General features: G+C 45.4%; 1 protein-coding gene across 3 annotated transcripts in view; it reads left to right on the top strand.

Moving 5' to 3' along the window:
* kiaa0825 (KIAA0825 ortholog) overlaps nucleotides 1–22,304 on the top strand; it is a 309,772-nt gene that overhangs the window by 85,854 nt on the left and 201,614 nt on the right. For all 3 annotated transcript variants that reach the window (XM_033017288.1, XM_033017289.1, XM_033017287.1), the window contains exons 14-16: nucleotides 7,373–7,546; nucleotides 18,030–18,248; nucleotides 18,967–19,372. In XM_033017288.1, the coding sequence (XP_032873179.1) occupies nucleotides 7,373–7,546; nucleotides 18,030–18,248; nucleotides 18,967–19,372 (799 nt within the window). The remainder of the gene's footprint in view (nucleotides 1–7,372; nucleotides 7,547–18,029; nucleotides 18,249–18,966; nucleotides 19,373–22,304) is intronic.

The following is a 22,304-nucleotide window of genomic DNA, read 5'->3' as shown; positions in this document are numbered from 1 at the left end:
CGTCCAACCACAGTGGTGTCATCGGCGAACTTGATGATGGAGTTCGCCCTATGTCCGGCTACACAATCATGAGTATAGAGTGAGTAGAGCAGGGGGCTGAGCACGCAGCCTTGAGGTGCTCCCGTACTGACTGTTACTGAGGATGAAGTATTTCTGCCAATTCAAACAGACTGTGGTCTGTGGATGAGGAAGTCATGGATCCAATTGCAGAGGGATGCGCAGAGACACAGTTCCGTGAGCTTGGTAGCCAACTTTTTTTTTGTATCAAAAAATAATTTATTTACATTTCAACATGATACAAACAAAACCATACCCACCACCATATTACAGAATCACGAAACTATTCAGACATTAAATTCCAAACAACTATGTTACAAATAACACCACCTTCTCCAACACCACGCGGGCACGATCGTAACCCGGGTAAAGAGGCAAACATCTGGCTCGGGCAAAGCCCTCTTCCGCCTGGTGCCGTGACTTGCGGATGGCCAGCTTGGCCAGGCCTAGGATCAATCCAACCAGGACATCTTCAGCCCTGCAAACTCCCAAGATCCCGGCACCGGTCCTTCGGTCACTGACAGCAGAGCCTCTCCTCCCCCTATGGACCCAAGGTGGAGTGGCGATGCTCCTTGCCCTCTGGACCCTGGCTACAAGGGACGCTCTACTGGTTCCTCTACCCTCAACAGGAACGACGCTGCTCTTGGTCTTGGTGTCCTTCTTCAGGTCGTTCAAGAAGGACCTGAGCTGACGCTAATCGTTCCCCTTCACCCCCTGCACCCCCTTACCCTTCCCCCGCCTTCTGAGGATGTGGTTCAGAGAGCTGGTGAGCCCGTGTAGGTTTGGCCATTGGAGTGAAGCCAGTCTGGGCTGATGTTGGGCTCCTTTGGTGGCCGTGATGAACTCGCGGATTTCCTCCACTTGAATGTGTGGAGTGGTGTCGGGGGGAGCGAGAACATCCATTGATTCATTGTACGAGGAGTCCCCTTCCACCCGCTCACTGCAGATGGAGTCACCCTTCCCATCCCCGGACACACCCTTAGTGTTCGATACTCTTGCCCCACCCTGTGTGGCGGTTGCCTCTGCCCCACCCGCTGGTCTCACCTCCACCTCAGTCCCAGCCCTGAGGCCAGTGGCAGAGGGGCCATCCCCCGATGTACCCGGGGAGTCAAGACCATCGACAGTGGGGGCAACTATCCCTCCACTAGTTGTGCCCAGAGTGGACTCTGGTGCACCAGACTCAGGGAGTCCCTCTGGAACCAGGTCGTGAGGGAGAGAAGGGCTGGTTTCCCCAACCCCTTACCCGCCTACAGTCTCTAACTCCAGAGGTGTGCTTTGCGCCTCATCCTGGGTGGGTTGCTCCTGGGAGGGAGGGTGGCAAAGTGGGAGGGAGGGTGGCAAAGTGGTGTCGCCTCGAACGTCGATAATGGCAGCACCCCTGAAAAACTGCTGCGTCACCACCTCCAACTGGCTATCTCGGCTCTCCTGCGTTTCCTCGTGAGCTGCTGACCTTCGCAGGTAATCTCAGCTGTTCTTCGCTGCTCCTACAGTAACGAAAGGGACTTGCCTGCAGTCTTGTTGTTGGAAGCCTTTTATCTCTGTCGGTCTTGCCGAGAGAAAGGCGGCATAGTCTTCAGCTCCAGGCTCCAAGGCCGCAGAAAGCGGTAGAGACGGTGCAGTTACAGAAATCCTCCCACACCACACGAAAGCCAGACTGGCCCGGTCAGCACCGACGAGGCAGTAAGCGGGGTTGTTCTGGACGCAGGTGTAAAAGTCCAGAGAGATTTTCTCCTCTCTTTTGGTGAGCCGCAGCTCCTGGCAGGTTGCCAGCCAGTTGTGGGAGTTGGACAGTTAGTTGATAAGACTGCTCGCAGTCCCAAAAACAAGCAGAAACTTTAAAACAAGTCTCTGCATTGTTGTATTAAAGGGGCGCTGTCCTGTGCACGGCTGCCCTGCCAGCAGTTGTCTTGTCTTTTCACCGTTTTATTTTTATTTTTAGTTAGTTAAAGTGTTTTGTTTGGAGGTCTAGACTTTTTTGTGTGGGGAGGGGGAGGGGGAAACTGCCTTTCAGGGTCCCTACCTGGTCGGAGAGGCAGCTTTTCTCTGGGCTGCAGCTTCGACCCGTCCTCGCGGCCTACCAGCGGGCCTGGAGCGGCGTTTCCTGTCACGGACCGCCCAGAACCTCGGCTTCGGTGGCGGCACAGCGCCGGAGCGCTATCGTGGACCGGGCGATGCCTTGCCTGGGTCGCCGCGCTGGAGCTCCGGTGAGCTGAGACAGCCGGGTAAAACATCGCGGAGCTGCGGCGCCGAACTTTACACCGGGAGCCTGGGATCTCGCGACGAGATCGCCAGTTGTGGAGCTCCAACCGGCGCGGCCTTGTCGGCTTCGGAAGCCGCGGCCTCCAGTACGGAGGCGCCCGTTCCAGTGTTCCCATGCCGCTGTGAGGACTCTCCCGATGCCGGAGCAACATCACCCGGCGAGAACGGCCAGGAACATCGGGCCTCCGTAGAGGCAACTGTGGAGGCCTCAATAGGCCCGACTATGGGTGAACTGGGGTTGGGGACTGGACTTTGTGCCTTCCCTCATGGTGGGAGCCATTGTGGGGGGATGTTCTTTGTGTTTAAGACTCTCATTGGTGTTATGTATGTATTCTTTCTTTGTGTGCTGCAAAATGGCAAAAAGCATTTCACTTCATTACACCTCGATGTATGTGAATGTGACCAATAAAATACCTTTGATACCTTTGCAACGTCGCAGCGATACACAAAGATGTTTAAAGTACCGCTGTATCTCCTCCGAATTCCATAAAGATGATAAAACACACTACTTCTTGTTTCTGGATGTGAGCTCCTAATCACCACACCTCCTCGCATAATCAACTTTTTTTTTTTTTTTCCTTTTTTTTTTTAATATAAATTTATTCAATTATTAAAAAATAATATTACACTACAATAAAACAAGCCAGAACCCACCACCATAATACAATACAAACATGTAATAAACTACTATACAACTATGATACAATCCTTATTGAGGATACATTCAACACCCTGCGGAGCCCAGCGGTCCCGGAACTCCCTCAGGGTGCCCGCAGACAGGGCGTATTCCCTTTCCATCCGCACCCGGGCACGGACGTAACCCCGGAAAAGGGGCAGGCAGCTGGCTCGGGTAGAGCCCTCCACCGTCTGGCGCCGTGACTCGCGGATGGCCAGCTTGGCCAGGCCCAGGAGCAACCCAACCAGGACATCTTCAGCCCTACCCTCTCCCCTACGCACAGGATTTCCAAAGATGAGGATGGTGGGTGAAAAATGCAGCCAGAAGGCAAGGAGCAGCCCCTTTAGATATTCAAACAGTGGCTGCAGCCTCACGCACTCCATGTACACGTGGTACGCAGACTCTTCCAGCCCACAAAAGTGGCAGGCGGCTGGCGAGTCTGTGAACCGCGAGAGAAACAGGTTGCAGGGAACACCTCGGTGCAATACCCTCCACCCCAGGTCCCCAATGTAGAGGGGGAGAATCCCTGCGTAGAGGGACCCCCACTTCAGGAGTATTGCTTGTGAAAATGTAATAATATTCCTCATCTGTTAAGATATACATATTTTACTTCTTTTAATGAGATATGATTAAATGTAGTGAAAGGGCTGAAGCACATGTTTTCTATTAGTCTACAGTGATATCTTGATGAGCCCTAATCTTCGTATTTTTTACTTTAAAGTGTTATTGACCATGAAATTGGGGATGGTAAAGATGTATTCAACTATTGGCATGTTGTATTTCAGGGCCCTCCAATCCAAATTTCAGTGATGCTATGAACTTACACAATGCACTAACTTTTCTTATGTATAATTTACTGTGGTACAGCATGTGAAAGAAACTGCATAAGCCTGAATCTCATTGTTGGGAACGACTGATTAGAGGTCATGGGATGAAAGAAAAGGAATCCATTTAGAAGTGAGCAGCAAGATTGTGATGGGAAATGGGCATTGCACTTATTTTTATCTGCATTTTCTCTGTAGCTGTAACACTATAGTCTGTACTGCGTTTATTTTCTCTTTGTACTACCTGTTGCACTTGTGCATGGTTTTTTAGTAATTGTGTGCTATGCTTTGCTTCGACAGCACATGAAACTACATGAGACAATAGTAAACTGTTACATTGAAAGATTAGTTGATTTTCAGTAAATGGGGAATAAGTAAGGATTCAAGCTAGGAGGTTGATAGATCAGACAATTTTTGTGGATTAGTGACCGAGTGAAGTGGATGTATGGTATTCTTGTGGCAAAGTCAATAGTAATTTTAAATTAACAGAAGCAGCCTCTGAGGTTGTAAAAGTTTTAGGTTAGGTTTAGGTTTATAATTGTCATGTATACCAAGGTATAGTGAAAAGCTTTGTTTTGCATGCGATCCAATCAGATCAAATAATACTATATTTAAATACAATCAAATGAAACTCAAGTACAAAAAGTAGAGCAAAGAGCAAGATACAGTGTAGAATATAGTTCTCAACATTGTAGCTTCTCATAATTGTAAATTGTCCCTAGTAAATAGTAAATAGTGCTAGTGTGCGGGATGATCTCTAAATCTCTAATCTGTAAAAGACCATTTAGAAGCCTGATAACAGAGGGGAAGAGAGTGTTTCTAAGTCTGAAAATAAAAATTCAGTTTTGGCAGCAAAGGCTCATGGAAAGGTTGAAAAAAGTGGATAATAATGAGAGATCTGCTTAAGAGTGTGAGTGGATTTACTATTTTGGGAGTCCAGTGGTCAGTACAGATTTTGGAAGATTTTACTTTGACAAGTTGGGAGCCAATCTTCCGGTTGAAGACTACTCCCAGAAGACTATACAGGATGAAACACCAGAGTCTAAGGGCAGGTTATCACAGATGGCCTGCCAGTCTCCAGAAAATTCATATATTGAATAAGAATGTAAGCTAGTAAAAAAGATAAAACAAGCTTCTAAGGGCTTCCTAGTATGCACAAATAGAAGGACCTTGAAATCCCTGAACCATGTGAGGTTGGACCCTTTTATAAATAAAAGGCCTATTTTTTATTAATCTAACTAAGGCCAATTTAGACATTTAATTATATATTTCATCATTGCCCCAGCAAGCAGCGTACACCTGGTTTGAAAGATGACTTGCTGTCATAGAGATATACAGCACAGAAACCCTTTGGCCCAAAAATTCGTGTGAAAAATTCGCCCCTCAGGTCCCTTTTAAAACTTGCGCCTAAAACCTATGATTTCTAGGTTTTAGATGATCCTACCTTGGGGAAAGGACAGTGACTATTCTACTTACTATGCCTCTCATGATTTTATGAATCTCAATGAGACACCCCTCAGTCTCCTATATGCCAGAGGAGAAAAAAACTATCCACCCTCTCCTTATAACTCAATCCAGCCAGACCAAGTAATATCCTTGGCAATCTTTTTTCACCTTTTCTAGTGTGATGTTATCCTTCCTATAGCAAGGAGACCATAATATACACAGAACTCCAATATGGCCTTACCAACTCGTGTGCAGCTGTATCTTTATGTCCCAACACAATATGCACAAAAAACTTTGATCAATAAAGGCAGGCATGCCAAATACCTTCTTCACCACCCTGTCTACCTGTATCTCCATTTCCAAGGAACTATGTAGCTATACCCTAAGATCACTGTCCTACAATATTCCCCCTGGCCCTATGTTTACCATGTATGTTCTGCTGTGCTGTGTTTATCAAAATACAACACCTCGCATTTCTCTGAATTAAATTCCATTTGCATTTCCTTGGCCCTGTCGTAATCGTACATAGCCTTTTTCTCTGTCCACCATATCACAATTTTAATGCCATCTGCAAACTCACTAACCATGCCAACCATGCCACTAATGAACAGTGGACACAGCACCGATTGCTGTGGCACCTCACTCATCACAAGTCTTCAGTTGGAAAATCAAGCTTCTGCCACAACCTTATGTCTCCCACCTTTAAGGCAATTCCATACCCAGCTTGAATTGAATTGATTTTATTTTGAATTGATTTTATTAGGGACAGTGCATATTAATAAACATTTGCATGTAATATGCAAGATTGTAGCCAGTAGCTAATTTCCATCTTTAGTCCCACACATGGTAAACACATCCCAAACAAGGTAAAAACAAAAGACAAAAACAAAAACAAAACAAACAATATGGTTTAGCCTGCAGTCATAACATAGAATAAATAACAAACACTCAACACAGTTTAAAGTCCCAAAGTCATTGTCTCTTCCCTCCTTGCTCTCCCTCTGCGCTGAGGCAATCCAAGCCTCCGATGTTATGACCCCGCCGGGTGATGGTAGGTAAGTCCCGCGGCTGAATCCGTGCTCCGCAAACGGGCCGGTTCAAACTCCACGGCCCGGGGCGGTCGAAGCTGCCGAAGCTGCCGTCCTCCAGTTCAGCGGACACAGCTGTAGTTGCGGGAGCTCCGGAAAACAGAACTCGAGCTCCCGATGATGTCGTCCACTGGCCCACTGGCGGCGGCCGAGCCTCTGAGGCTCCAAAGTCGGGTTGGAAGTTGTGCCGCACCGCAACCACAGCCCCGAAGTCGGCCAGGCTCGCGTTGGTAAGTCCTGGCTCTGCTCCACAGCCTCGAGGTCGGTCGCAGTTGGAGGCCGCCAGCTCCGCGATAGGCCTCAGCGCAGACGGACACGGAGACGGGGATACGGTAGGAAAAGTCGCATCCCCCCGAAGGAAGAGCCAAAAAACACACCACACCCACCCCCCCCACACACACACAGCCAAACAAACCGCAAAACCAGGACAAAAGAAAACAAAAAACAGAAAAGACAAACGGACTGCAGGCGAGCCGCAGCTGCAAGGCAGCGCAGCCACTCCCACTTGTTAGCTCAGTCTGGATCCTATATGGTCTAACCTTCCAGATCAGCCTGACATGTGGCACCTTGTCAAAGGCCTTGCCAAAGTTCATGTAGATAACATCTACCATACTGCCCTCATCAATCTTTTGGGTCACCTCTACAAAAAAATCAATTAAATTCATGAGACGTGATTCTCCAATAAATTTCCTTTGGGATGCCAGCAAATTATTAATTTTATCAAAATATATGTGTTTTCACTGCATGCTTTTTAATGAGCTAACACTTTTTGAAGGAATTTGATGTTTTAAATAATGCTCAGATTGATCGAGATTACTGACAATTGTTGATTGTAAAGTATAGAATTCCATTTCATAGTGATCTTTTTCAACAAAATTAGTATATTCCTAACCTGTGTAATCTCTTATTTTATTAAATGTATACTTGGCAGAGAATCTCCTGTTTTATTCATGTTTTATTACATTGCTTACAGTTTTACTGGTGATATTCTTCCTGAAAACACTTTATTTTTTGTTTTCTAGCAACTGATCCAAAAAATGTTGTTGATGAATACATAGAAGAAAAACAATCAGCATTGATAGAAGCAATTGTGATGGTAATGGCATACTGCAAATCATTGCCCAAAGATCTTGGAATTGTTCTTGAAGGCTACATGGACAAACATCAGCTGTGGAATAAATTGTGTTACTTAGCAGGTGTGGTGAAGCAATGGTATAATTTGTTTAAAACATGTATAATAATAATAATAATAATACATTTTATTTATAGGCGCCTTTCAAGAGTCTCAAGGACACCTTACAAAAATTTAGCAGGTAGAGGAAAAACATGTAAGGGGAATGAAATAAATAGTGGAGACATGACTAGTACACAAAGTAAAGACAGAATTCAATTCAAAACACAATATGAGGCAATTAATTCAGATTCAGATTCAACTTTAATTGTCATTGTCCGTGTACAGTACAGAGACAACGAAATGCATTTAGCATCTCCCTGGAAGAGCGACATAGCATATGATTTGAATAAATATTTACATTAGCATATATACAGACGTAGTGTTTTTCCTGTGGGAGGAGTGTCCGGGGGGGGGGGGGGTGATTGGCAGTCACCGAGGTACGTTGTTGAGTAGAGTGACAGCCGCCGGGAAGAAGCTGTTCCTGGACCTGCTGGTCCGGCAACGGAGAGATCTGTAGCGCCTCCCGGATGGTAGGAGGGTAAACAGTCCATGGTTGGGGTGAGAGCAGTCCTTGGCGATGCTGAGCACCCTCCGCAGACAACGCTTGCTTTGGACAGACTCAATGGAGGGGAGCGAGGAACCGGTGATGCGTTGGGCAATTTTCCCCACCCTCTGCAATACCTTCCGGTCGGAGACAGAGCAGTTGCCATACCATACTGTGATACAGTTGGTAAGGATGCTCTCGATGGTGCAGCGGTAGAAGTTCACCAGGATCTGAGGAGACAGATGGACCTTCTTCAGTCTCCTCAGGAAGAAGAGACGCTGGTGAGCCTTCTTGATCAGAGTTGAGGTATTGTGGGTCCAAGAGAGGTCATCGGAGATGTTAACACCCAGGAACCTGAAGCTAGAAACACGTTCCACCTCCGTCCCGTTAATGTGGATGGGGATGCACAGATGAAAAGGGAGGGGGACGTGGGGCTAAGGATAGGCAGAGATGAAGAGATGGATCTTGAGGCGGGACTGGAAGATGGTGAGGGACACGTAATTGCGGATCAGTTGGGGGAGGGAGTTCCAGAGCCTGGGAGCTGCCCTGGAGAAGGCTCTGTCCCCAAAACTGCGGAGGTTGGACTGGTGGATGGAGAGGAGACCGGCTGATGTGGATCTGAGGGACCGTGATGGTTGGTAGGGGGAGAGGAGGTCAGTGAGATATGGGGGGGCCAGATGGTGGAGGGCTTTGTAGGTGAGGATAAGGATTGTGTAGGTGATCCGGTGGGAGATGGGAAGCCAGTGAAGTTGTTTGAGGACTGGAGTGATGTGATGCCAGGATTTGGTGTGGGTGATGAGTCGGGCGGCTGCGTTCTGGACCAATGTATGCATATTAATGTGAAAAATTACATTGTATTTTGATTAATCTGGAACACCAGATTAATTCCTAGGATAGTGGGTTTGTAAATCCACCAGATCAATAACTAGGCTGACATGTTTATTGCACGACGAGAGATTAAGCCAACTGCATTGTGTCTCTTGAATTTAGAAGTGATGTCACTGAAATGTATAATACATTTTAGGCCCTTACCAGGGTAAATGCAATGTTATGATTTTGCTGGCTAGGGTGTCCAGCATCAGTGGTCACAATCTCAAAATAAGGCCACACAACAAAAATAATACGAAATGTCTTCACACTGATCAGCGAATCTTCATAATTCTCCACCCATGAGCACTTTGGAGAATCAATCACTTATTTTTCTGACACCTTCAACTTGTTTAGACTTTGGTGTAAAGAACATTTGTTTGTTTTAAGCCTGAAATTTCACCTGTTTCCTTTGGAATGTTTGGAAACAAATTCATGGTGGGTATTTTGTGGGGGGGGGGGGGGGGGGGGGGGGGGGGGGGGGGAGGTGGCATGGAAGAGAGGGCAGGACTAAGCCTGGTGAGTGACAGGCAGATACAAGTGAGAGGCTAGGGTTTCGGCCCGAAACGTCGCCTATTTCCTTCGCTCCATAGATGCTGCTGCACCCGCTGAGTTTCCCCAGCAATTGTGTGTACCCTGGCATATTTGATAGGCAGATTGTTGGACAAAGGCTAGAGATGAAAAGACAAAAAGTGTGAGATATGGATCGAAGAGGTTCGGATTGTGAAGTCAGAGAAAGGAATGTAATTGGGAAGGGGAGAAATGGTGTGAGTCCTGGTGGGTACAGGAAATGGCTGGGGAGGGGGGGGGGGGGGAATAAAGGGTTGTCTGGGGGTTAGTTATATAAAATTGGAGAAATCAATATTCTTACCATTAGGTTGTAAGCTACCCAAGCGCTATATGAATGACCGTTTCTCCAGATTGCATGTAACCTCAATTCGGCAATACAAGTGGCCCAGGACAGAATGATCAGTATGGAAATAGGAAGGGAAGTTAAAATGGTTAGTAGTAGATTAGTAATGACATGAATGAGGTTTGAGGGGGTGCACATGACCTCTCTGTCTCACCTGGAAGGACTGCTGGGGTCCCAGAATGGCCCCTTTCCGATGAAGAACGGTCAGTCCTCTGCGAGGCCTTACCTTTGTACCCTTATGCCCACACCTCAACAGGGTCTAAGCCCATTATGAAGTTGAGCTCTTCTTCCATTGTGTTCACCTCCGGGCCCTTTTCTCTGGTAAAGTCAAGTCAAGTCAAGTTTATTCGTCACATACACATACGAGATGTGCAGTGAAATGAAAAGTGGCAATGCTTGCGGACTTTGTGCAAAAAGACAAACAAACAACCAAACAAACTACAAAGAATCCAAAGTGTCCTCGCCTCCCAGTGGCCAAGATGGCGCTGTCGACGGCTGCCACGGTGTACTGCTCCTTACGGTTTTGTCTGCATTTGTTCATTTGTTTCATCAATGGAAATCCCACAAAGATTACTTTAATGAGAGAGGAACTCATTAACATCAGACATTCAGTTCCTTCAAACATTGTTCTGGATTTCTCTCACTCACTGGATTATTTGGACATACTTGTCGACGGGGCTGTGATTATGTCCAAGGCCGTGAGACGTAGGAGGACCCGGGGGAAGCGCTCTGCAACACATGTCCGACTCTGGCAACGAAGCTTACGCATACCGCTCTCGAGTATAATCCTTGCAAATCTACGTTCTCCCAACAACAAAGCGGACAAACTGCAACTCCTTTGCCAAAAAAAAAGGACTTCTCTCGAGCCGCTGACCTGTGCTTCACCGGGAACCTGGCTGTATGAGTCGACCCCTGGACAATGCGCTGCTACTGGCTGGCTCTCAAGTACCGAGGCAGTGTAGGCAGTAGGGAAATCAAGAGGCGGTGGAATATGCTTCTATACTAATCAGGGCTGGTACAGCAACATCACGGTACTGTCTAACCTCTGTTCTATTCTGGAATAATTATTTATGAATTGCAAACTCTTGTATTCTCCGACAGAATTTACCTCTTTTATTTTTGCTGGAATTTACACCCCCCCCCCCCCCCCCCCCCCCCCCCACCAAGCCTGAAGAAGGTCTCGACCCGAAACGTCACCTACTCCTTTTCTCCATCGATGCTGCCACACCCGCTGAGTTTCTCCAGCATTTTTTGTATACTTTCGATTTTTCCAGCATCTGCAGTTAGAAACATAGAAACATAGAAAATAGGTGCAGGAATAGGCCATTCGGCCCTTCGAGCCTGCACCGCCTTTCAATATGATCATGGCTGATCATCCAACTCAGTATCCTGTACCTGCTTTCTCTCCATACCCCCTGATCCCTTTAGCCACAAGGGCCACATCTAACTCCCTCTTAAATATAGCCAATGAACTGGCCTCAACTACATTCTGCGGCAGAGAATTCCAGAGATTCACCACTCTCTGTGTGAAAAAAGTTTTTCTCATCTCAGTCCTAAAAGATTTCCCCTTTATCCTTAAACTGTGACCCCTTGTTCTGGACTTCCCCACCATCGGGAACAATCTTCCTGCATCTAGCCTGTCCAACCCCTTACGATACCCCTTATGAACCCCTTAAGTTGCTTCTTAGACAATATAACCCAGGTACCCCTCCCCCCCCCCCGCCCCTTCCCCATCCACTCTGCCCCATTCACCACTTCACACCTACTTACAACATGACTCCAGTCTGCAAAGACTGGACCCTTCCCCACCCACTCCTCCCCTATCACCACCACACCCACTTACAGCGTGACTCCAGTCTGCAAAGACTGGGCCATCGTCCACTATCCACCCCCTCCTTGCTGCCCAACATCAGTCTGGCCACTTCTCCATCACTAACAATAGAAATTGAGGAGGTGAAAAAGCTATTCAGGAAACAGAAAAGCTGGTAATCTCAAGAGCCGGACAATGTTTCCCCCTGTACCTTCAAGCTCTGTGCCGAACCACTGGCACCAGTCTACACAGACATTTTCAATCGGTCCCTGTAAACCTGCACTGTCTGCATGTTTCAAAGTCTCCACTTTGGTTCCTGTACCCAAAAAGCCAAGGATTACTGGCCTTGATGACTACAGGTCTGTCGCACTGACCTCTGTAGTCATGAATACCTTGAAAGACGTGCTGGCCCACCTGAAAAGTATCACAAACCCCCTTCCTTGACCCCCTGCAGTTTTGCATACCGGGCCAATAGATCAGTGGTTGATGCAGTCAACCTCGGCCTGCACTTCATCATTCAGCACCTAGACTGCCAGGGGACCTATACAAGGATTCTGCTTGTGAATTTTAGCTCTGCATTCAATGCCAATGTGCCAGAGCTACTACACTGCGAACTCTCCCTGCTGACTGTGCCTAAACTTCTCTGTCAGTGGATCACCAACTTCCTAACAGACAAGAAGCAGCATGTGAGGCTGGGAAAGTACATCTCGGACCCGCTGACCCTCGGCATAGGAGACCCAAGGCTGCGTACTCTTCCCACTCCTTTATTCTCTCTACACCAACGACTGCACCTCCACAGACTCCTCTGTCAAGCTTCTAAAGTTTTCGAACAACAGAACCTTGATTGGACTGATCCAGGATGGGGAGGAATCTGCCTACAGACAGGAAGTGACACAGCTGGCGTCCTGGTGCCATCGCAACAACCTGGAGCTCAATGCTCTTAAGACAGTGGAATTGATTGTAGACTTTAGGAGAGCTCCCCCTCCCCTCCTCCCAATCATCGTCAACAACACCACAGTCACAACTGTGGAGTCATTTCAGTTCTTCGGAACCATCATCTCCAGGGACCTTAAATGGGAGGCCACCATCAAAAAGGCCCAACAGAGGATGTACTTCCTGTAGCAGCTGAGGAAACAGCCTGCCACAGGCAATGATGGTCCAGTTTTATACTACCAAGTTGTAATCAAGGCAGACATGGTGAGTGTGCATTGTGGATAGACAATTGACAAAAGATGCAGGAGTAGGCCATTCAGCCCTTCGAGCCAGCACCGCCATTCACTGTGATCATGGCTGATCATAGAAACATAGAAACATAGAAAATAGGTGCAGGAGTAGGCCATTCGGCCCTTCGAGCCTGCACCGCCATTCAATATGATCATGGCTGATCATCCAACTCAGTATCCTGTACCTGCCTTCTCTCCATACCCCCTGATCCCTTAAGCCACAAGGGCCACATCTAACTCCCTCTTAAATATAGCCAATGAACTGGCCTCAACTACCTTCTGCGGCAGAGAATTCCAGAGATTCACCACTCTCTGTGTGAAAAAGGTTTTCCTCATCTCGGCCCTAAAAGATTTCCCCCTTATCCTTAAACTGTGACCCCTTGCTCTGGACTTCCCCAACATCGGGAACAATCTTCCTGCATCTAGTCTGTCCAACCCCTTAAGAATTTTGTAAGTTTCTATAAGATCCCCCCTCAATCTTCTAAATTCTAGTGAGTACAAACCGAGTCTATCCAGTCTTTCTTCATATGAAAGTCCTGACATCCCAGGAATCAGTCTGGTGAACCTTCTCTGTACTCCCTCTATGGCAAGAATGTCTTTCCTCAGATTAGGAGACCAAAACTGTACGCAATACTCCAGGTGTGGTCTCACCAAGACCCTGTACAACTGCAGTAGAACCTCCCTGCTCCTATACTCAAATCCTTTTGCTATGAAAGCTAATTAAGCCCTTTGTCCTCCTCTGCTGGTCTCTGAATTTCTCCCAGTCCTCTGGTAGGCTGCTTTTTCTGGCTAATTTGTATGCTTCATCTTTTGTTTTGATACTATCCCTGATTTCCCTTGTTATCCACGGATGCACTACCTTCCCTGATTTATTTTTTTGCCAAACTGGGATGAACAATTGTTGTAGTTCATCCATGCAGTCTTTAAATGCCTTCCATTGCATATCCACCGTCAACCCATTAAGAATCAATCGGCAGTCTATCTTGGCCAATTCACGTCTCATACCCTCAAAGTTACCTTTCTTTAATTTCAGGACCCTTGTTTCTGAATTAACGATGTCACTCTCCATCCTAATGAAGAACTCAACCATATTATGGTCACTCTTGCCCAAGGGGCCACGCACAACAAGACTGCTAACTAACCCTTCCTCATTACTCAATACCCAGTCTAGAATAGCCTGCTCTCTCGTTGGTTCCTCTATATGTTGGTTTAGAAAACTATCCCGCATACATTCCAAGAAATCCTCTTCCTCAGCACCCTTGCCAATTTGATTCACCCAATCTATATGTAGATTGAAGTCACCCATTATAACTGTTTTACCTTTGTTGCACGCATTTCCAATTTCCTGTTTGATGCCATCCCCAACTCCACTACTACTGTTAGGTGGCCTGTACACAACTCCCACTAGCGTTTTCTGCCCCTTAGTGTTTCGCAGCTCTACCCATATCGATTCCACATCCTCAAAGCTAATGTCCTTCCTTTCTATTGCGTTAATCTGCTCTCTAACCAGCTACGCTACCCCACCTCCTTTCCCTTTCTGTCTATCCCTCCTGAATATTGAATATCCCTGGATGTTCAGCTCCCAGCCTTGGTCACCCTGGAGCCATGTCTCCGTGATCCCAACTATATCATAGTCATTAATAGCTATCTGCACATTCAACTCATCCACCTTATTACGAATGCTCCTTGCATTGAGACACAAAGCCTTCAGGCTTGTTTTTACAACACTGTTACCCCTTATACTATTATGCTGAAAAGTGGCCCTTTTTGATTTTTGCCCTGGATTTGCCGGCCTGCCACTTTTACTTTTCACCTTGCTACCTATTGCTTCTACCCTCATTTTACACCCCTCTGTCTCTACGCTCACACATTTAAGAAACCCTTTCCCTTTAACTCCATCCTCCACTATTCCATTCGACACCCCACCCCCCTTATTCATTTTAAAACCACCCGTGTAGCAGTGGCAAACCTGCCTGCCAGAATGCTGGTCCCACACCTGTTAAGATGCAATCCGTCCCTTTTGTACAGTTCCCCCTTACCTCAAAACAGATCCCAGTGATCTAAGAATCTAAATCCCTGCCCCGTGCACCAGTTCCTCAGCCACACGTTCAGGTCCCGTTTCTCATTGTTCCTGCTCTCGCCAGCACGAGGAACTGGAAGCAAACCGGAGATAACAACCCTGGAGGTCCTGCTTTTCAGCATTTTTCCGAGATCTCTAAAGTCACGCTGCAGAATATTCATCCCCTTCTTTCCGACATCGTTTGTGCCGACATGCACTACCACTTCCGGATGTTCACCTTCGCCCTTGAGGATTTTCTGCACTCTGTCCGTGACATCCTGGATCCTGGCACCGGGAAGGCAGCACACCATCCTCGCCAGCACATCATGTCTGTTGCCGCAGAAACCCCTGTCCGTACCTCTCACAATGGAGTCTCCCACTACAATGGCGTTGCCTGCCTTAGGCCTTTTTGGTTTTGGCTCAACAGCCCTATTCGCATCGCAAGCCAGTCCGCCGCTCAGTGTAAACACGTCTTCTGTCCTGACAGCTTCTAAGTGGGTGAACCTGTTCACAAGAGGTACAACACCCGGGGACGTTGGCATTCCATGCTTCCCTCCCTTTCTCACTGTCTCCCACCTTCTCTCTTCCAGTACCTTAGGTGTAACAATCTTACTGTAGGACTTGTCGAGGAACGACTCAGTTTCTCGGACGAACCGGAGGTCATCCACTTGCTTCTACAGTCCCCCAACACGGTCCTTGAGGAGCTCTACCTGGATGCACTTCTCGCATTTGTAGCAGCCAGGGGCACCAGCGGTGTCCTTGACCTCCCACATACTGCAAGCATCGCACTGAATCAGCTTGTCTGACATCTCCTTTCGTCTCTACCTCTCAAGCGTATTGCGTGATCATCCACACTCAGTACCCCGTTCCTGCCTTTTCCCCATATCATTGACTCCGCTATCTTTAAGAGCTCTATCCAACTCTCTCTTGAAAGCATACAGAGAATTGGCCCCCACTGCCTTCTGAGGCAGAGAATTCCACAGATTCACAAACCTCTGTGAAAAAGTTTTTCCTCATATCCGTTCTAAATGGCTTATCCCTTATTCTTAAACTGTGGCCCCTGGTTCTGGACTCCCCTAACATCGGGAACATGTTTCACCTTCTGTCTTCACCTTCTCCATTATGGTCTGTTTGGCTGAGCCACCAAGCATGACATCCGGAGGCTGCAGCGCTTTGTTTGATCAGCTGAGAAAGTTGTTGGCTGCAACCTTCCCCCCATTGACCAACTGTACACTGTAAGGGTCAGGAAGCGGGTAAGATCATCTCTGACCTCCCTCAACCTGGCCACAAACTCTTTGTAGTACTTCCCTCTGGGAGGCGACTCCAGACTATCAAAGACGCCACAGCCAGACATAAAAACATATTTTTTTCCACGAGTAGTAGCTCCACTCAACAACCAAAAGTCTGTAGCCTCTTTTTACTCTGGTACTTTATTCTCACATGTTTAAAGTATAATGTTTTATTTTTAATTGTTTGTATATCGTGATTTTAGCCTTTTGCGAGTTAAGCACCAAGGCAAATTCCTTGTATGTATACATACTTGACTAATACATTTTTAAAATTCATTATTTATTATTTATTCAGTGACAACCCCTTCTTGTCTCCAACATTCCTCCTCTTGCATTCCAACTGCCCTCTCTGGACTATTTTATTTCCAACTGTCGACACAACATCAACCATCTTGACTTCTCCACTCCCCTTACCCACTCCAATCTCACCCCCTCTAAATGCACAGCCCTCCGATCCCAATATTTTTGTCAAACCTATCGACAAGGTCAGTATTGTGGCAGGCTGACCTCTACCATTCTGAGGCCAGGTGCCAGCTCTGGGATGCTTCCTCATTCAGCTTGTCCATGACCCCACAGATGAACACCAAGCCATAATTTCCCAGACTGTTATTGATCCCATCACCTCTGGCGATCTACCCTCCACACTCTCCACCCGTATGTTTACCCAGCTCTGCACTGCCCTCTTCTATCCTTTCCCCAAAATCCACAAACAGGACTGCCCTGGCAGAACCTTTCTTTCTGATTGACAATAAAATGTTATCTTGCTTGTGAGATTAATATTTTAACATGTGTGTTCTATTTTAAATCTAACAAGGGTCAACTTCAACATTAACATCAGTATTTTACCCCTTGCATCACATTTCATTTACAAGTTGTAATCAAGGCAGACATGGTGAGTGTGCATTGTGGATAGACAATAGACAAAAGGTGCAGGCGTAGGCCATTCAGCCCTTCGAGCCAGCACAGCCATTCACTGTAATCATGGCTGATCATCCACACTCAGTACCCCTTTCCTGCCTTTTCCCCATATCATCGCTATCTTTAAGAGCTCTATCCAACTCTCTCTTGAAAGCATACAGAGAATTGGCCTCCACTGCCTTCTGAGGCAGAGAATTCCACAGATTCACAACCCTCTGTGAAAAAGGTTTTTTCTCATCTCCGTTCTAAATGGCTTACCCCTTATTCTTAAACTGCGGTCCATGGTTCTGGACTCCCCCAACATCGGGAACATGTTTCCTGCAGCTAGCATGTCCAAACCCTTAATATTCTTATATGTTTCAATAAGATATCCTCTCATCCTTCTAAATTCCAGAGTATACAAGCCCAACCGCTCCATTCTATCAACATATGACATTCCCGCCATCTCGGGAATTAACCCCGTGAACCTACGCTGCACTCCCTCAATAGCAAGAATGTCCTTCAAATTTGGAAACCAAAACTGCACACAATACTCTAGGTGTGGTGTCACTAGGGCCCCGTGCAACTGCAGAAGGACCACTTTGCTGGCCCGTGGTGGGATAAAGAAAATCTCCATCAAATTGGATGTTGCCAGCATAGTTTAGTTTTTATGGAAGATATAAGGTGACAGTTTTTTCTTACTATACCTGAAATTATTTCCTATTTTAGTAAAAATCGTTATTTTTTTTTAAAAGGACAGCTGGCACAAATTCAGTGATATTTCTAAAGTCATATTTTGTATTAGCAACAAAAAACCTGCTGTAACCTCAAAGAATATAAATATGGGATTTATGTTAAGTAGTAAGTCCAAAAGTCGATTAATAATAGTATCACCATTTACAGCTGAAGATGAGTCAGATGTGCCAAGGTGTCTGAAGTTGTTCATATCCAAAGCAATCAAGCCAATTTTAAAGCACGTCATCTCCTTGCTTCATACGTGGCAAGCTCTGGAAAATCCTGGCACATGTCACAAGCAAGTGCCTCCTGAGAGTTTACTCAGTAAAATTCCCAAAGAATGGGATTATGTACCAAGGGAATTTAAAAGAAGAGAATATGGAAAAAGTAAGTGACGTTTTGTTTTCTGATAATGAAAGTTTGATACCGATAATGCTCCTATTGAAAAATAACAAAAGTAATTTGTATACATAGTTTTAGGAATGGGGCAAATAATTTGATTATGTTTTATGGAATTATATATAATAATTATAATTAAAAGGACTATGTGAAAAACATATTCAAAGGTGCTGAGTAAATATTTTGCTAAACAGCTGAATCTTTGCTCCTACTCATGCTTTCTGAGCCCCCTTCAGTGGCTGACCAATGATTTCTGCGAGCTTTGGGGTAGAGTCGGGACCTAGATATGAAAATCGTGTCCTCAAATTACATCTCAGTATCTTGGCATAGAATCATAGAATCATAGAAAGTAGGTGCGAGAGTAGACCACCAGGTCCGTCGAGCCCGCACCGCCATTCACTCATGGCTGAACACTAAACAGACACACTTACCCACAAACAGTAGACACAAGACACAGAACACAAGACACTACCCTCCCCTTTATACCGCTATCACCCCTCTCCACCCCAAGAACCGCGTGATCTCCTAATTGCCCAGGTTTCTTTCCTAGAAGAATCCAGTTCCCCAATATAATCAAAGTTCACATTACAGAAAATTACAATGATAATTTGTAAATAAACTGAAAATTTACATTTTGTGTAAATATATAAAGATTGGGAGTTCTTCACGAATAACAGTACTAACTATGATGTAAATTTTCTTTCAGATTTTACAAAACATGCTGCTCAAGTTATTTCAGTTTTAATTGATAACCTGCCTGCAATAATTGTTTCAATACCTTCAACGATTAAATACCTCTTCAATTTAGCAGAAAAAAAATTAATGAACAATATTCCTGAACTCATAAATTCATACCTTCTTTGGTATGTTATTACGATATTTTGCCGAACTCTGGAAGATGGAAATGCTACAGAATTAATTTCAGGTTTCACAATAGACAGATGGTGTAAAGGCAAACTGGAGCTGGTGAGTGAATGTCTGTTAAACATTATGGGACAGCAAAAGGAAAATCCCAAACCAGTAATACAGAAGATCATCAACTGTCTGGAAAAACAAAGACCTAAATGGATTGAAGGCCAACTACAAAATGCAAAGAAGTTCTGCTCGGATAGGTAAGTGTCAGTAAATTGTAGTATTTTCTATTTAAATATTGTTCAAAAGTACACACTTGAGAATAGTATTTCATCAATCTAGTCAAATAGTCATTTAAAGTACAAAGTACAAGCTTGGAAATGGAGCCAGACACCAGTATTATTACACTGGGAAGACACAAAATGCTGGGGTAACTCAAGTGAGTCAGTCAGCATCTCAGGAGAGAAGGAATGTGTGAAGTTTCGGGTCGAGACCCTTCTTCAGACCCGACCCGAAACATCACCAATTCCTTCTCGCCAGAGATGCTGCCTGACCCGATGAGTTACTCCAGCTTTTGTGTCTACTGTGGCGTCAGCTGATACACAGACCACTTATGGTCGAACCCTGGTCAGTAGTTACGAAGGCTGTCATGTGGTCTCCTCGCACACCTTGGTACCTCGGGATCGGCCACAGCCGGAGCGTCGACTGCGCCCGCGGGCCCCTCCATCCAGACCCACGCCCGGGGTGCCCCCGACCCACTTGCAGGAGCCGCCCTCGACCATGCTTGCGCATAGGTTAGCGCATTCTATTCCTTCCTCCAGTTCTGGGGGGGTGTCCTGTGGCTTCAGCTGATACACAGACCACTTATGGTCGAACCCTCATCAGTAGTTACGAAGGCTGCCACATGACATCAGGGGCTAAGGGGAGTATCCTGCTACATAAGCATAAAAGCGACTTCTAACGCCCTCAATGCCTACAACGTGACGGATCGCAAGAATGGGACAAAACAAAGGGTAAGTCGTCTATTTTACATATAATCTTGCTTCTTGCGATGGCTTTAATCTAATTTTACGTTGCGAAAATGTGATTTGGGCCCCATACGAACCGGCAGTGTTTTCTTGCCGATATGGAGTTCAAATTCACCGCAAATGCAACGTTCCAATCGTTCGCGTTCCAGAAAAACCCACTCGCAAGATGATTTAAATGCTCTTTTTTTTGGACAATCATGTCATGAGAGCATCTAAATCGTTTATATTTTGTGTTATTGTCTATCCATAGTCAATATTTTTAAACTAAATATCAGTTTTAGTCCCATGTATTGTGCAAAAAAATAATAATTTTGATTATATTGAGTGGATGTTTCTAGATTAATTTATGGGAATTAAACATTAAATTCTTTCCATCTGGCATATAAATTCATGACTAAGATTTAAAAATCATGTTATGTTGTGAATTCTTGTGTGAATGTGATTAGTTTGTTATTTGGATACTTAGGCTATTTAAAAAAAAAAAAAAATGTTTCTTAAGAAATGGAATCTACAGGACATTCTTAATGGTTCAAAGATTCTTTATTTGTCACATACACCAATTGGTGTAGTGAAATGCGGATTGCCATTGCAGCACATTATAAAGAATACATAACAATAATAAAGACATTTAAACATAAAAACACCCCCCACAATGTTTCCCATCATGAGGAAAGGCACAAAGTCCAGTCCCCATCCCCATCTCCACCCATAGTCGGGCCTATTGAGGTCTATGCAGTCGCCTTTACGGAGGCCCGATGTTCCAGGCCCTTCTCTCCGGATGATGGTGCTCCGGCGTCGGGAGAATCCTCACAGCGGCTTGGGATACCTGGAACGGCCGCTTCCTTACCCAAGACCACGGCTTCCGAAGCTAACAGGCCGCGCTGGATGGAGTTCCACCACTGGCAATCTCGGCGACAGATCAGCGCTGCTGCCCGCAGCTCCGTGATGTTTCATCGGTGGTCCCAGCATACCGGAGTTCCAGCGCGGCGACTGTAGTTTACAATGCCAAAATTGTAAAGTTGAGGAAAAACAAGGTGTACAGAGTTGCTTATTGGTTACAATATGAGGAGTATGATGATGCTACTGATTATGATATGCCATTGTACCAGCTAGCAACTGATCTTCTCCATAAAGACTTGGTCTATTGCTAGAAATTGTAATTAATTTACCTATCTGTTACAGACTTACAGTATATAATACAATAATATTAAAGTTCTGATCTTGAGACTATCACATTTTTAAATTTTCAAGGCTGGGTGTTATTTACTATTTCCGTCAACGGTCAATTTTGTAAATAACTATAATTAGGCAATTAATTATACGCTTTAATTTCAGATCATACAAGTAAGATGTTTTATATTTTGTTTTTATATTTGTTTCAGAATGCTTCAATCTATAATAACAGAAAATTTCATTCAGTTCTCTTAATTTTTAAGAAAGTTATGGGCTTTTGACTGGCCTTGATCACAGCTTTTGTGTTAAGTCAATGGAAAAGCAATAGGGAACAAGTTGCTAATTTCCGAGTATGTAAATGGCCTTAACTTTTTTATACTGAAGATATGAAAGTGAATTAGATGTCAAATTAAACTTCTTTTTATGCTTTATCTGATGGGATAAATTGCAGACTTGATTTTTAAAATCTCAAAATGTTGTAACATTGCTATACAATGCACTAAAACATGATTTTAATACATCAAATTTCAAAAAGTCCCTACTCAAGTCAAGTCAAGTTTATTCGTCACATACACGTACGAGATGTGCAGTGAAATGAAAAGTGGCAATGCTCGCGGACTTTGTGCAAAAAGACAAACAAACAAACAACCAAACAAACTACAAACAGAATCACATATTCTTTTACATATTAAATATTGTGGGCGGAAGGAAAAAGGTTCAGTAAAGTTAGTCCCTGGTGAGATAGGAGTTTACAGTCCGAATGGCCCCTGGGAAGAAACTCCTTCTCAACCTCTCCGTTCTCACAGCATGGCAACGGTGGCGTTTGCCTGACCGTAGCAACTGTGGGACCCCCTCCGACACCATCACCAGTGATCGCTCAGCCCCCCTCACTTTCAAAAACGCTCCACAGCCCCTGATGATAGGGGGTAGTGAAATCAAGAACCAGAAGGCATAGGTTTAGTGATAGGAGGAGGAACCTGCAGGACACTCA

The sequence above is a fragment of the Amblyraja radiata genome, chromosome 3 (genome assembly GCF_010909765.2).
Source record: "Amblyraja radiata isolate CabotCenter1 chromosome 3, sAmbRad1.1.pri, whole genome shotgun sequence".
Taxonomy (NCBI): Eukaryota; Metazoa; Chordata; class Chondrichthyes; order Rajiformes; family Rajidae; genus Amblyraja; species Amblyraja radiata.
Note: the sequence above shows the minus strand (reverse complement) of the source record. Positions and strands in the feature narration are given on the sequence as shown.